The sequence below is a fragment of the Symphalangus syndactylus genome, chromosome 8, assembly GCF_028878055.3.
Source record: "Symphalangus syndactylus isolate Jambi chromosome 8, NHGRI_mSymSyn1-v2.1_pri, whole genome shotgun sequence".
In the NCBI taxonomy this organism is placed as follows: Eukaryota; Metazoa; Chordata; class Mammalia; order Primates; family Hylobatidae; genus Symphalangus; species Symphalangus syndactylus.
In genome coordinates this window covers 40,454,110-40,469,188 of record NC_072430.2, presented here as the reverse complement: position 1 = coordinate 40,469,188, position 15,079 = coordinate 40,454,110, and the positions used below count along the sequence as shown (strand labels likewise).

Below are 15,079 nucleotides of genomic sequence, written 5' to 3'. Positions count from 1 at the left end.
GGAAAGATGAGGTCCCTGCCTGGAGCAGCTCTTACCCAGGCCTGGTAGCAGAGAGGCAGAGTGCTGTGAAGCAACGAACGTGGACCTGCAGTCAGGTTCGGACCGCAGCTTCTCCCAGGACTCAAGTGAATGGGACAGGCTCCGAGCTCCAGCCTTTTCCTTCTGTAAGGTGGGGATAAGAGGGCAGAGCAGACAGGCTGTGAGGATTAAATAAGATGGCATGGAAGAAGGTGTCTCACATGCAGCTGGGGCCTGACGGGCAACCGCTAGTATCGCCCAGCCCCTGAGAGGGGCAGCTGGGCAGCTCCTGAGAGTGAAGAAAACATGCAGAAGAGCCTGGAAGGAACTTTCAACCCAGAAAAGAAGCTGTGGCCTTCTGGGGGTCTTCATATAGTGTGAAAATACGAAGAATGAGAGAATGAATGAAGCAAGACCAGAGGCACCGCAGCAGTGCCCCCATCAGCATGGCACCCACACAGCCCTTTCTGGCGCTCTGTGCACTTGTGTTGGCTCAGTGTCTGTTGTTCCTATGAAAGTATGAGCGTCTTGAGATCGTGAGCTGTGCCTGTTGTGTTCCCATTATCTGGCCAGCACTTGGCACATAGTAGGTGCAAAAAATACACATTGACAGTTCCTGGAAAAGGCATGCTGAGAAGGCCAAAATAAGTTATGGAAATGGGGTGGGGCGCGGTGGCTCATGCCTGTAATCCCAGCACTTTGGGAGGCCAAGGCAGGTGGATCACCTGAAGTCAGGAGTTCGAGACCAGCCTGGCCAACATGGTGAAACCCTGTCTCTACTAAAAATACAAAAATTAATCAGTCGTGGTGGTGGGCGCCTGTAATCCCAGCTTCTCAGGAGGCTGAGGCAGGAGAATCACTTGAACCCAGGAAGCAGAGGTTGCAGTGAGCCGAGATCATGCCATTGCATTCTAGGATGGGTGACACGGTGAGACTCCGTCTCAAAAAAAAAAAAAAAAAAATCATGGAAATGAGAAAGCTGGAGGACTGAAATTACTAGACCCCCCTGAGTTGGGACTCAGGCTCTAAATTAATAGCGGGCTTCCTGCACCAACCCTGATAATTAATAGCGGGCTTCCCACACCAACCCTGATAGAGGCCAGCATCTGCTTTGCTTCCCTCTCAGCCCTGAGGGTCTTCATCCAGGGCCTGGAGGTGGGGCCCAGACACTGCAGGATGCAGGATGCTTTGCACCCTTCTGAATCAAGGAGGGGAGCAGAAGAGGAAACCGAGGCTTGGGGAGCAAACCGCTGCCCACTTTGGTGTCCTTCAGGGTTGTCCAGCCATGAGACGGGTGCGGGGAGGCAGTTGGGAAAACTGCGGCCTGCCCTCTCCTGGGAGGGGCTGGGAGCTTTCCGTTTACTTTTCTTGGGGCAAATGCCCCTTATCCATCAAGGCACAGATCTGAAACAGGTGACATAGAGCACTTGCTCACCACATCATTGCTGCTGTAATTACTGTTTATGTCAAGTGTCTCCTGAGATCTCTGGAAGGTTTGGGCTGAAGGCCCCTGGGATCTGGGAGCTGTCTTGCTCAGCAGGGTTTTTCACAGTGCCCTAGGGTCTTCTGTGAAAAGCAAAACCTAAAGCGGCCATCAGGAAAGCAGGAAGGGATTAAAAGTTAGGGTGGGGTCAGCACTATCCTGCCTGCCTCGTGGAAGTGTGCCTGAGGAGCAAGGTGCGCCCCTGCCGGCTCATCACATGCCCCTGCAGATGATGGCCTGCCAGGCTGATGGTCTTTCCTGGGGACTCCACTGGTGGTTGGGAAGAAGGTGTGTGGCAGTGCCCAGGGAGATGATCACAGTGATGTAGAAGGGCCTGGAGGAGATTCTCAACCAGGGGACTGGAGCTTATAGGAGGGTGTCTCCGAGGACTCAGGGACATTCCACGGAAAAGAGAAGAGACCCAGGAGTCTCTGTCTTCACACACTGCATTTTGGGAGTTGGTGAACTTCTGGAGAGTAGGAGCCTTAGGTTATCTTTTATCTTTGTGTCTGTAGCTCCCAGCTTCTGGTCTATGGGAAAGTGAGTTCCTTGACTCCGGCCATAGTCAATGGCAGCCCCTCAGGAGGGGTTAATGAATGAATGAATGAATTTTTGAAACAGAGTCTTGCTCTTTCGCCCAGGCTGGAGTGCAGTAGCCCGATCTCGGCTCACTGCAACCTCCGCCTCTCAGGTTCAAGTGATTCTCGTGCTTCAGCCTCCCGAGTAGCTGAGACTACAGGCCGGCGCCACCCTGCCCGGATAATTTTTGTATTTTTTGTAGAGATGGGCTTTCACCATGTTGGCCAGGCTGGTCTTGAACTCCTGACCTCAAGTGATCCACCCGCCTCGGCCTCCCAAAGTGCTGGGATTACAGGCCTGAGCCACTGTGCCCAGCCAGCAGGGGTTAATTTGTATTAATCATTAATGAGACTAGGGACAGTGGAGGCCTCTCCCCATCATAAGGTTGCACAGACACATTTTGTGGCATTGCTATTTGGCCATGGGTTGCAAGATTCGAGTGGGTGCTGTGGGTGTGATAAGAGGGAGAGACCCTCCCTGCCACCCGAGAGTCGTCTTCCCATTGGTGGGCTGTCCTATGACCTCCCTATCCTTTGCTCGTCTCCAAGATCTTTCCCTTTTTCCTTTCACCTGCTCCAGGCATAAGCATGAGCCTCCTCTCTACCTCCATAGGGGAGGCTCAGGGAGTGAGGCAGCCTGTTGAGGACAAGGACAGATTAACACCACCCAGGCCACCCTCAGACCCAATCCTGGCTGGAATGTGACCCACAGCTGGGTTTCCCTGAGCACACACCTTAATCTCCCAGGTGTGAGCTCAGCTGTCTTTCTTGTCTATGTTGAGAGAAGGACAGGTCCTGTCTCTTCATCCTGGGAGCTGGGATATGGGAGGGGAACACTCTTGCCCGCCTTCTCCTCCACCAGCATGGCCGGGGTGGAGGAGCTTGGTTTACGGGAAACATTCTGTTATCCCACACAGTGATCTTGCCATACTGGTAATTCACCTGGACTTTGTGGGTGGGTGGGGAGGCTTAGTGGGTAGAAATAGCTGGGGGATGCTCAGGGTTGGGGTTAGAATACTCCCTCAAGCTTTCCAATGGAGACATGTCTCTTGGGGGACAGGCAGGCTGGGTAGAAGCTGGCCTACTCGGGGTCTAGAAAGGAAAATGAGAGAGGGGGGGTTTGGGAGCCACCTTCCAGACATGCCTTCTGGTACCAAGCCTGGACCAGTGGTAAAACCCAGAGGGCAGCCAATCTGGCTGGTACCTTTGCCACAAGATTCCTTCTTGAATTGGCCAAATGACCTGTTGCCTCTGGTTCCAATCTTAGTGAAGGTAGGGGTCCCAGGGAAGCTCCAAGCCAGGTCACTGTACTTAGAGTCTCTGGGCCAAAGCCGGACTGCCAGGACTGTTACATTATAGCCATTGGCTGGGTGCGGTGGCTCACACCTGTAATCCCAGCACTTTGGGAGGCCGAGGCGGGTGGATCACCTGAGGTCAGGAGTTTGAGACCAGCCTAGTCAATATGGTGAAATCCTGTCTCTATTAAAAATACAAAAATTAGCTGTGCATGACGGCGGGTGCCTGTAATCCCAGCTACTCGGAAGGCTGAGGCAGGAGAATCGCTTGAACCCGGGAGGTGGAGGTTGCAGTGAGCCGAGATTGGGCCATTGCACTCCAGCCTAGGCGACAGAGCGAGACTCCATCCCCCCGCAAAAAAAAAAATTGTAGCCATTGTGTATTACTGTTACGCAGGAAGGTTGGCCAAACATTTTGGCTGACTAGTTTTCATCCTGTGTTACCCTCAAACTAGAAATTTGCAAAGCACTAAGGTGCCTAATCTGAAGGTTGTTTGTTTGTTTGTTTTTGAGATAGGGTCTTACTCTACCACCCATGCTGGAATGTAGGGGTGCGATCATAGCTCACTGCAGCCTTAAATTCCTGGGCTCAAGCAATCCTCCCTCCTCAGCTCCTGAGTAGCTGGGACTACAGGCATACACCATCATGCCAGGCTAATTTTTTTTTTTAAACAGATGGGGTCTCCCTATGTTGCCCAGGCTGGTCTCAAACTCCTAGCTTCAAGCAATGATCCTCCCGGCTCAGCCTCCCAAAATGCTGGGATTTACAGGTGTGAGCCACCACACCTGGTCTGCTGAAGTTTATTGATCAAAATAAAGTTTCCTTGAGGCCTCCTAAGGTTCTGGAGGTAATGCCAGAAACTTGCTCCCAGCTGTGCCGAGGGGAGACCAGTTGACCTTCCCCACCATTGTTTTATCGCACCAAAGCCTTAGCATAGAGCCCTTCCCAGCCACCCTACCTGCAGGGCTGGACCCGCCCGCCACACCCACCGCACCTTGCTGGGGCTGACTTCCCGATTTGTGTCCACAGGCTGCTGAACAGGATGTCGTCGGACGACAGGCACCTGGGCTCCAGCTGCGGCTCCTTCATCAAGACTGAGCCGTCCAGCCCGTCCTCGGGCATCGATGCCCTCAGCCACCACAGCCCCAGTGGCTCGTCCGACGCCAGCGGCGGCTTTGGCCTGGCCCTGGGCACCCACGCCAGCGGTCTGGACTCGCCACCCATGTTTGCAGGCGCCGGGCTGGGAGGCACCCCATGCCGCAAGAGCTACGAGGACTGTGCCAGCGGCATCATGGAGGACTCGGCCATCAAGTGCGAGTACATGCTCAACGCCATCCCCAAGCGCCTGTGCCTCGTGTGCGGCGACATTGCCTCTGGCTACCACTACGGCGTGGCCTCCTGCGAGGCTTGTAAGGCCTTCTTCAAGAGGACCATCCAAGGTGCGTGGTGGGCCTCGTGGAGCCTGGGCGCAGGGTTGGGGGTGGCAGCCCTGCCTGCGGGTCTGACAGAAGCCCTGGGAATTCCCAGAGACTGCCGATTCTGGGCGCTGTTGGAGCGGTACTTCTGTGGGGCGCCTTTTCCCTTGCTCAGGGCTTCTCGTTCTGAGACTGGACAGCTGCAAGGCTGTTGTTGAGATGACATGCGTTCCCCACCCACTCAGTTCCCCCATGCAGAGCCCCAGAAAACCAAAAGAAAATCCACAGGAATGCCAAATCCTGGGTGCTTCTCACTGGTATGGAGTACACTGTCAAATGTGTGTCCCTCAAAAAGTTTATTTTGTGTGGGGGAAAAATATAACATAATTTGCCCTGCAATTCCAGACTTATGGGACATAGAAAGCGTCCCTCACCTTGTTTTTGTCTTACTTATACAAGTAAAACGCCAGACGTGGTGACTCATGCCTGTAATCCCAGCACTTTGGGAGGCCAAGGCCAGAGGATAGCTCAAGGCCAGGACAACACAGTAAGACCCTGTCATTGTTATTATTTTTTTAAATTAATGCATGGTGGCACACACCGCTAGTCCCAGCTACTTGGGAGGCTGAGGAGGGAGGATCATTTGAACCCAAGAGTCTGAGCCTGCAGTGACCTGTGATGGCACCACTGCCCTCCAGCCTGGAAGACAGAGCAAGACTCTGTCTCAAAATAATAATTAAAATAATAATATGTATTTTCTCACTGTAGAAGACTCAGACCTGTTGGAATCAGGACAGGAACTCACCCTGTCTAGATCCCAGTTTGACCTATTTTTTAAGACCTACCTTCCTTCCTTCCTTTCCTTCCTTCCTTCCTTCCTCCCTTCCTCTCTCTCTCTCTCTCTCAACCCATCCTGTCTGGATCCCAGTTTGACCTATCTTTTAAGACCTGTATTTTCTTTCTCTTTCTTTCTTTCTTTCTTTCTTTCTTTCTTTCTTTCTTTCTTTCTTTCTTTCCTTCCTTCCTTCCTTCCTTCCTTCCTCCTTCCTTCCTTCCTCTCTCTTTCTTTCTTTCTTTTTCTTTCTCTCTCTCTCTCTCTTTCTTTCTTTCTTTCTTTCGATGAGAGTCTTGGACCAGGCATACTGGCTCACATCTGTAATCCCAGCACTTTGGGAGGCCAAGGTGGGCCTTGAGGTCAGAAGTTCAAGACTAGCCTGGCCAACATGGTGAAACCCCGTCTCTACTAAAAATACCAAAAAACAAACAAACAAAAAATCAGCCAGGTGTGGTGTCACATGCCTGTAATCTCAGCTACTCGGGAGGCTGAGACAGGAGAATTGCTTGAACCCAGAAGGCGGAGGTTTCAGTGAGCCAAGATTGGGCCACTGCACTCGGGCCTGGGTGACAGAGTGAGACTCCATCTCAAAAAGAGAGAGAGATAAGGGTCTTGCTATGTTGCCCAGGCTGGAGTGCAGTGGCTATTCACAGGCACAATTATTGCACACTGCAGCCTTGAATTCCTGGGCTCAAGCCATCCTACCACCTCAGCTTCTCAAGTAGCTAGAATTACAGTGGCTGCCACCACGCCCATAAGCTTTTTTTCAATACATTTACATATCAGCTGAGACACATTCCAATGGCCATGGGTGGCAGCCTCTTTCTGTGCATACTAGAGTGAATCACTCTGACAAAGGAGTGCAAGAACCCTGGTGGGTCGCTCTGTAAAGTCACCATGAGGTGAATTGGGGAGAATAAATTGGGGAGAATGGTGGGCCTGCCCCCACAGGGCTGTTATCAAATTCATGGCAGAGAGAGACCGCTGGGACCGCTGGTGCACGTCACCACACCCAGTTAATTTTATTTTTAATAGAGATGGGGTCTCATCATGTTGCCCAGGCTGGTCTCGAACACTTGGGCTCATATGATCCACTTGGGCCCACTTTGGCCTCCCAAAGTGCTGGGATTACAGGCCTGAGCCACCATGCCTGGCCGATAGCTGTGACTGTTAATTGCATCAGGCCCTGGGTAGAGCACTTTGATTCAGTTAGTCAAGCATCTGTTGAGCACCTACTAAGCACCAAGCCAGGCTGTAGGTGCTGGTGATAGGACAGACAAAATCCCTACTCATGCAGATCACTGCAATGAGCTGGTGCCGTCCAACTGGCACAGAAACTGCAGACCAGACAGGAGAACACCCAGGAACCACCCATCCTGCCCCTGCATCAGATCCCTCTCCAGGGCCCTGCCTCGCTGTCCCCAGAATGTACCCACCCCATTCATTTCCCTTTTAGAAGAGGCAGGCTAAGCTTCCCCGGGATGATTCTGTTTATTCAACAAATATTTATGTGTTTACGTTTCTTCAGATGGCAATCTATTTATGAAACCAATTGAGGACATTAGGATTGGATATATTTCCACTTCCACATATGAGTTGAGATGGTGTGGTGCATTGGCTACCACCAGGGCTCCTGGTCAGAGAGTTCCATCGTCCCCTTATAGCTGCACCTTGGGCATGCTGCCTGTTTCTCTCTGTGCTTCAGTTACTTCATCTTAAACGTGAGATATCAGCTGGGCGTGGTGGCTCACACCTGTAATCCCAGCATTTCAGGAAGCTGAGGAGGGTGGATCAGTTGGGGTCAGGAGTTCCAGATCAGCCTGGCCAACATGGTGAAACCCTGTCTCTACTAAAAATACAAGAATTAGCCAGGCATGGTGGCAGGTGCCTGTAATCCCAGCTGCTTGGGAGGCTGAGGGAGGAGAATCACTTAAACCCAGGAGGCAGAGGGTGCAGTGAGCCGAGATGGCACCACTGCACTCCAGCCTGGGCAACAGAGCAAAAACCCATCTCAAAAATAAATAAATATATAAAAATTTAAAAAATAAAAATAAAAAGTGAGATATTGTTCCTACGTCATAGAGCTGTTAAGAAGCTTACGTGAGTTAATATATATAAAGCACTTAGAATATTGCCTAGCACCTAGTAAGTGCCAAACAAATGTTTGTGATTATTATTTTCACTTTAACAATATAATTTAAGACATATTATGAAAACAACAGACACATTTATCTTATAGAATAAGCTTTTGTAACCTACGTATATTTAAATAAAACAATAATTGTTTTGATATAACAGGACTCAGATTATTTTAGCTATTTTAGTTATAAATTTCTTTTTTCTTTTCTTTTTCTTTTTTTTTTTTTTTTTTTTTGAGACAGAGTCTCGCTCTGTCGCCCAGGCTGGAGTGCAGTGGTGCATTCTCGGCTCACTGCAAGCTCCGCCTCCCAGGTTCACGCCATTCTCCTGTCTCAGCCTCTCCGAGTAGCTGGGACTACAGGCGCCTGCCACCACGCCCGGCTAATTTTTTGTATTTTTAGTAGAGACGGGGTTTCACCGTGGTCTCGATCTCCTGACCTCGTGATCCGCCCGCCTCGGCCTCCCAAAGTGCTGGGATTACAAGCGTGAGCCACCGCGCCCGGCCTTCTTTTTCGAGTCTCACTCTGTCACCCAGGCTGGAGTGCAGTGGTGTGATCTTGGCTTACCACAACCTCTACCTCCTGGGTTCAAGTGATTCTCCTGCCTCAGCCTCCCAAGTAGCTGGGATTACAGGTGCTGGCCACAATACCCGGCTAATTTTTTGTGTTTTTAGTAGAGATGTGGTTTCACCATGTTGGCTAGGCTGGTCTCAAACTCCTGACCTCAAGTGATCCACCCACCTCAGCCTCCCAAAGTGCTGGGATTACAGGCATGAGCCACCGTGCCAGGTCATAAATTGATTTATTTCTTAAATGAGCCCTTTAAAAAAAAAAAAGATAAAAAATTCTAGCAGTGCAAAACAGTAGAGCAAGTTTTCCTGAAACCCCAGACCTCAGTTTTCTTAACTATCCAAGAAGGGCCCCTTTACCATCTTTGTCAAGCAAATATGTTTTGAGCATCATCTGTATCAGGCACTGTGCTGGCCTCCAGGACATAAAAATGAATGCACCCTGGTCTCTGCCTGCCTTTTACACCGTGAGTCTGAGTTTGGGGGAAGGCCCTGGGATCTCTGTATTTGAAAAGCACTGCACGGTGATGCTGTCTCTTGCCTTAGCCAAGAATAAGAACCTCCAGTCTGATGGTTTTTACATAAATCATTAGATATTTGACAAACATAAAATGTTTAAGTCAACTGAAGTTACCGAGATAACATTTTTCTTTCTAAATTGGAAGGCGGTCTTGGAGAGGTTGCCATTATTTTAGACTCCTTGAGGTCAGTTTTTGAAGAATTGCTTGTTAGAAGACAGTCACATTTTCTTCTCACCATGTTGTTCTTAGACAGGCTGGAGAGTTTTGAATCACATTTTTTGAAGGCAGAGGTTAATGTGTGTAAACTCAGAAATCCTATTGCATGCTTGACAGAGGCCCAGGTGTCTGCGAATGTTCTCAGCAAGTCAGGAGTCCACATGAAAGATTTGTAAGTAGTCTTAATTACTTGCTACCGTGAATAGGATAATGATCTCTTCGTAGAAGACAAAAGACAAACAGCAGCATTTGTGCAGTTGGAACTGAACTGCTACAGCCTCTTCTCTTTCTACAAGGAGAGTTTCAAGTTCGTAACCAGAAAGAGGTTTATATTCAGGACAGGGAAAAGTAAACTCAAGGCTGACAGACTGCTCTGGTTATTTTATTAACTCTTTGGTTTTGCTCTAACAAAGATTTAGGTTTTGTTGTTGTTGTTTGTTTGTTTGTTTTGAGACAGAGTCTTGCTCTGTTGCCCAGGCTGGAGTGCAGCAGTCTCGGCTCACTGCAACCTCCACCTCCCAGCTCAGCTTCCAAGAAGCTGGGATTATAAGCATGCACCAACACGCCCAACTAATTTTTGTATTTTTAGTAGAGACAGGGTTTCGTCATGTTGGCCAGGCTGGTCTCGAACTCCTGACCTCAAGTGATCCTCCCACCTCAGCCTCCCAAATTGCTGGGATTATAGGCATGAGCCACCATACCCCGCCAGATTTTGTTGTTTCTAAACGTAGCAACTGTAGAAAATCTGGAAAACTAGGAAAAGTACAGAGAGGAGAAAAATGACCCAGAATTGGACAACCACAGAGACAAACTCAGAAGTCAGTGAGCATTCTTTGAATCCCTCTCTGAGTAAGGTGCAGAGGGGGAACAGGAGAGAAAGGGATGTGGTTCTGTCCCTAAGAAGCTGGAATCTGTTGTGGGTTTTTTTGTTTTGTTTTTGTAGAGATGAGGCCTTGCTATGTTGCCCAGGCTGATCCCAAACTCCTGGCCTCAAGCAATTCTCCCGCCTCAGCCTCTCAGAGTGCTTAGGATTAGAGGGAGGAGCCACTGCGCCTGGCCCAAGTAGCTGCAATCTACTGCTTAGTGCCCGTGAGTCTACAGGCGTAGCACTGTGCTCCAAACCAGGACATGGTCTCCTAAGCACCTAATTTCAGGCCATTTTTTTTAAAGTCCTATTATGTGGACAGAGGGCTTAAGTCATGGAATGAGCCATTCACGAGTGCCTGTAAATGCTTGGAAAGCTCTGAAAAGTGGGCCACGTGTGGTGGCTCCTGCCTGTAAATGGCAGCACTTTGGGAGGCTGAGGCAGGAGGATCCCTTGAAGCCAGGAGTTCCAGCCCAGCCCAGCCTGTGTAACAAAGCAAGACCCCCATCTCTACAATAAATTTTTTAAAAATTAGCTGGGTTTGGTGGCTCGTGCCTGTAATCCTAGCTTCCTGGGAGGCTGAAGTGGGAGGATTGCTTGAGCCCAGGAGTTTGGAGGCTGCAGTGAGCTATGATCCTGCCACTACACTCCAGCCTGGGCAACAGAGCTGGAGTTTCTTAAAAAAAAAAAAAAAAAAAAAAAAAAAAAAAAAGTGGCTGGGTGCGGTGGCTCACGCCTATAATCCCAGCACTTTGGGAGGCCAAGGCAGGTGGATTACCTAAGATCAGGCGTTCAGGACCAGCCTGGCCAACAGGATGAAACCCTGTCTCTACTAAAAAATACAAAAATTAGCCGGGCGTGATGGCGCATGCCTGTAATTCCAGCTACTCAAGAAGCTGAGACAGGAGAATTGCTTGAACCCAGGAGGCAGAGGTTGCAGTGAGATCTTGCCATTGCACTCCAGCCTGGGCAACAAGAGTGAAACTCCGTCTCAAAAAAAAAAAAAAAAAAAGAAAAGAAAGAAAGAAAGTAAAGAAAAGCTCTGAAAATCATGTTAATCATGTTACCTCACACCCTACCTCTTCCTTAGATCACTTCCTTCTACTCAATCCAATGGTTGTACTAATATGGGAAGAAATTTTGCAGAAACAAAGATGTCATGATAGATTTAGGGAGAAAGACTAAGACCGAGTCATTCCTTCTCCACCAATTTTTTTTTTTTTTTTTTTTTTTTTTTGAGACAGAGTCTCGCTCTGTTGCCCAGGCTGGAGTTCAGTGGAGAGATCCTGGCTCACTGCAATCTTCGCCTCCCAGGCTTAAGCAATTCTCCTGCCGTAGCCTCCCAAGATAGCTGGGATTACAGGCGTGCACCACCACACCCAGCTAATTTTTTTGTATTTTCAGTAGAGAGGGGGTTTCACCATGTTGGCCAGGCTGGTCTCCAACTCTTGATCTCAAGTGATCCACCCACCTCAACCTCCCAAAGTGTTGGGATTACAGGCATGGGCCACTGCGCCCAACCCACCAATCTTTATTGAGCCCTCACTATGTGCTTGGCTGGTAGTACAATGGGGGTGGGAGGGAAGAGGGGGAAGATGGGCAAACTACAGCCTGTAAGCCGGCCACCCTTGGTTGTATAAATCAAGTTTTGTTGGAACACAGCCACACCTATTTGTTTGCATATTGTCTGTGGCTGCTTGAGCGTTACAACAGCAGAGCTGAATAGTTGCAATAGAGACGGCCTGATCCACAAAACCTGAAACACTCCTCTGCACTACATTGAACTAGGGAGATTCAGTCCCCTGGCTCTCAGAGACCTATAATCAGCTCCTGGTAGTGCATGTTAGTGTTTATTCCAACCCTGCCCGATTGTATGCTATGAAAAGGAGGTTTTGTGTTTTTTTTGTTTTGTTTTGTTTTGTTTTTTGTCGCTGGGGGCTATGAGGACACTCACTGAGAATAGATGAGCTCATAGACAGATGAAGGCACCTTCCTGAAGGAACAGAATGGCTCCAAGTCAGAAGAGATAGACCCCAACCTGATTGCATTTACCCGCATATCTAAAGAAAGAAAATGCCAATTAACAAGGATTGGCCAGCCCTGGAGGCATAGAAAAAACAGACATACTTAGGCAAAGCCACTGCTCCTAGGAAAAGGGAGTCTTAGCCTAGGGACAGCCTGATGTGATTAAACATTCCGTTTATCTGATTAATATCTTTCTGGTTAGGATCTAGTTCCCCTGCAGGTCTTCTGCAAGGAGTGAATTTGCAGGTCAGGCAGACAGATCAATGTCTCCTTGTATGTGTGCTCTCTTTGCACCGCATCCCTGAGCTTATACATCAGGTTCCTGAATTTAGGCAATAGGAGTGCATATGAGAGATGGAGCCACTTTCTGTGGCTGGAAAAGTCAGCTGCTTCTGGGACTTAGGGCTAAATGACACTGACTCCACCGTAATGAAAACCTTGACCCTGTCACCCTGTGTCTCTCTCAGCAATGACTGTTGTTTTTTTTTTTTTTTTTTGAGACGGAGTCTCGCTCTCTCACCCAGGCTGGAGTGCAGTGGCGCGATCTCGGCTCACTGCAAGCTCCGCCTCCCGGGTTCATGCCATTCTCCTGCCTCAGCCTCTCCGAGTAGCTGGGACTACAGGCGCCCGCCACCACGCCCGGCTAATTTTTTGTATTTTTAGTAGAGACAGGGTTTCACCGTGGTCTCGATCTCCTGACCTCATGATCCGCCCGCCTCGGCCTCCCAAAGTGCTGGGATTACAAGCGTGAGCCACCGCGCCCGGCCTGACTCTGCCCCGTTTTATTGAGAAAGTAGAACTCCCTCAGCTTCCTGCCGCCAAACTGATGCACTCTCTTCCATGTCCGCAGCTGCTTCCGTTCACTGATTCCGCAGCTATTTCTTGCAACTCACTCACTGCTGGAAGAGATGTTTCCTACCCCAGGCTCAGCTCTTCTCTGGCTTTGAATCCTACCTATTTCCCTCCTCCTGAGACCCTCTCGCCTATTACCTCCTCTCCTTTGTCTTCCCCTGCTCGTTATCTAAAGTTTCCTTCCTTCCTTCCTTCCTTCCATTAGCATTCAACTATCTCTAGCATCTCCAATCTTGTAAAATATATATCTCTTCTACCTTCAGCTTCCTGGTTCTTCCTCTTTTCCTCCTCTCAGTTCTTGACCCAGCTTCTGTGCCCAGCATCTTCCTTCTCATATCCATGGCTTCAGTTGTCTCTGAAATCAGGATGAAGGCTAATTCCATAGGTCTTGCTGTCATCCTCTTCCCCAAGCTCCATTCCTTTCATACCTAATGAACATTTCCACTTGGATGTCCCAGAAGCACCCCAGTTGCACGAAGTCTTAAACAGAAGTGGTTTTCCTTCCATCACCATTTCTCCTTGTGTTCCCAATACAGTGCCTGCATCAGCCCTCCGTGTTCAAGCCAGACACCTGGGCCTAACCTTTAACTCTGCTTCCAGTCCCAGTGCCCACCACCCCCCTACCCCCCACCCCAAACTAACATCCCAGTGGCCAAGTCCTGTTCATTCTCCCTCCTTCAGATCACTTGACCCAGCAGCTTGTCTTCCTTCCCCTGCTTCAGCGCAGGCCACCACTGACTCCCACCGCTTCCTACCTGTTCTCCCTGCCGCCAGGCTCGGCCGTTCCCAGCCTGAACACACACCTGACCATGTCTCCCTTCTTTCTTGTGGGGAGAATTGAAGCTCCAGAACATGGCCAAGGATGCCCTCTGGGATTGCCCCACGTCTCATGCCACTCTCTTTTGCATGCCGTGGTCACCCTGATTGCTCTGTTTTCTAGTTCCCAGATTTTATTCCATGCTTTCAGTTTCTAGACTTTGCATATACTCTTCTCTCTGTTGCACCTACTCCCAATCCCTACTCCCAGCTTGTGTCCCTCAGGTCTCCAGTTAGTGGGCATTTCCTCCAAGAAGCCTTCTCTGATTCTCTCCTCTCATTCCTCCTGGATGCCCTGAAAAGACTCACCCATCATGCCACTCTTATCCCACTGTATGGTTATTGCCATTTTTTTGTCTGATACCCCAAGAAGATTGCAAGCTCCTAAGGCACAGGGTTACATTTACTTACTTTTTTTTTTTTTTTTTTTTTTTTTTTTTTTTTTTTTTTGAGACCGAGTCTCCCTCTTGTTGCCCAGGCTGGAGTGCAATGACACAATCTCGGCTCACTGCAACCTCCGCCTCCCAGGTCCAAGTGATTCTTCTGCCTCAACCTCCCAAATAGCTCGGATTACAGGTGCCCACCACCATGCCTGGCTAATTTTGTATTTTTTTTTTTAGTAGAGACAGGTTTTCACCATGTTGGCCAGGCTGCTCTCGAACTCCTGGTCTCAAGTGATCTGCCAGCCTCATCCTCCCAAAGTGCTGGGATTACAGACGTGAGCCACCGCGCCCAGCCCACATTTACTTTGATTTTCACTTAACCCCATGTCCTCTCACAGTACCTGGCAAGTAGGAGGTTCTCAGTCTGTCCGAATGCAATGCAATCCCCAAACAAAGTGATCTCCCATTTCCCAGGGAGGACAAACTGAAAAAGTTGGGCCAGTTTGCATATGTGTAAACTTTAAGGGATCTAGGTAAAATAGTCAGATGTCTGCTTATAACAATATATTATTTAGTTACACTTGTATATTTTAAATTACCTTATGTAAAACAATATATTATTTTTGAAAAGTTGTTTTTCTACACATATTTTGTGAAGGAAGGCTTATCAAATGAATCTTTGATACAAATGTCTTTGTTTTCCTTCTCTAGAGTTTTTTGAGTCATTTAACAGTGTTTCAGTGTGCTGCCTTCATTTCCATCAGTTAATTGAAATTTTATCAGAATGTATGTGCTGCTATCCCTAAATTTTTTTTTATTTTAAGCCATAAGTATATGTCTACACCATAAGGAGAGTTCTTTTTTTATTTGTGTTGACTTATGATCAGGATATCCACAATGTATCAGGTACATACTGCTTTTGACACCCAACACTTGTAAGATTATTTTCCTGGGAATAACTAAATTTGTGTTAAATTTCTTTACTCCCAGGCCAGGCATGGTGGCTCATGCCTGTAATCCCAGCATTTTGGGAGGCCGAGGTGGGTGGATCACTTGAGGCCAGGAGTTG

At 48.8% G+C, this 15,079-nt stretch overlaps 1 protein-coding gene across 2 annotated transcripts in view; it reads left to right on the top strand.

The window, feature by feature from the left end:
* The window catches only part of ESRRB (estrogen related receptor beta), a 246,139-nt gene that overhangs the window by 177,379 nt on the left and 53,681 nt on the right, over positions 1-15,079 (top strand). For both annotated transcript variants that reach the window (XM_063644256.1, XM_055288690.2), the window contains one exon: positions 4,405-4,814. In XM_063644256.1, coding sequence (XP_063500326.1) covers positions 4,405-4,814 — 410 coding nt within the window. The remainder of the gene's footprint in view (positions 1-4,404; positions 4,815-15,079) is intronic.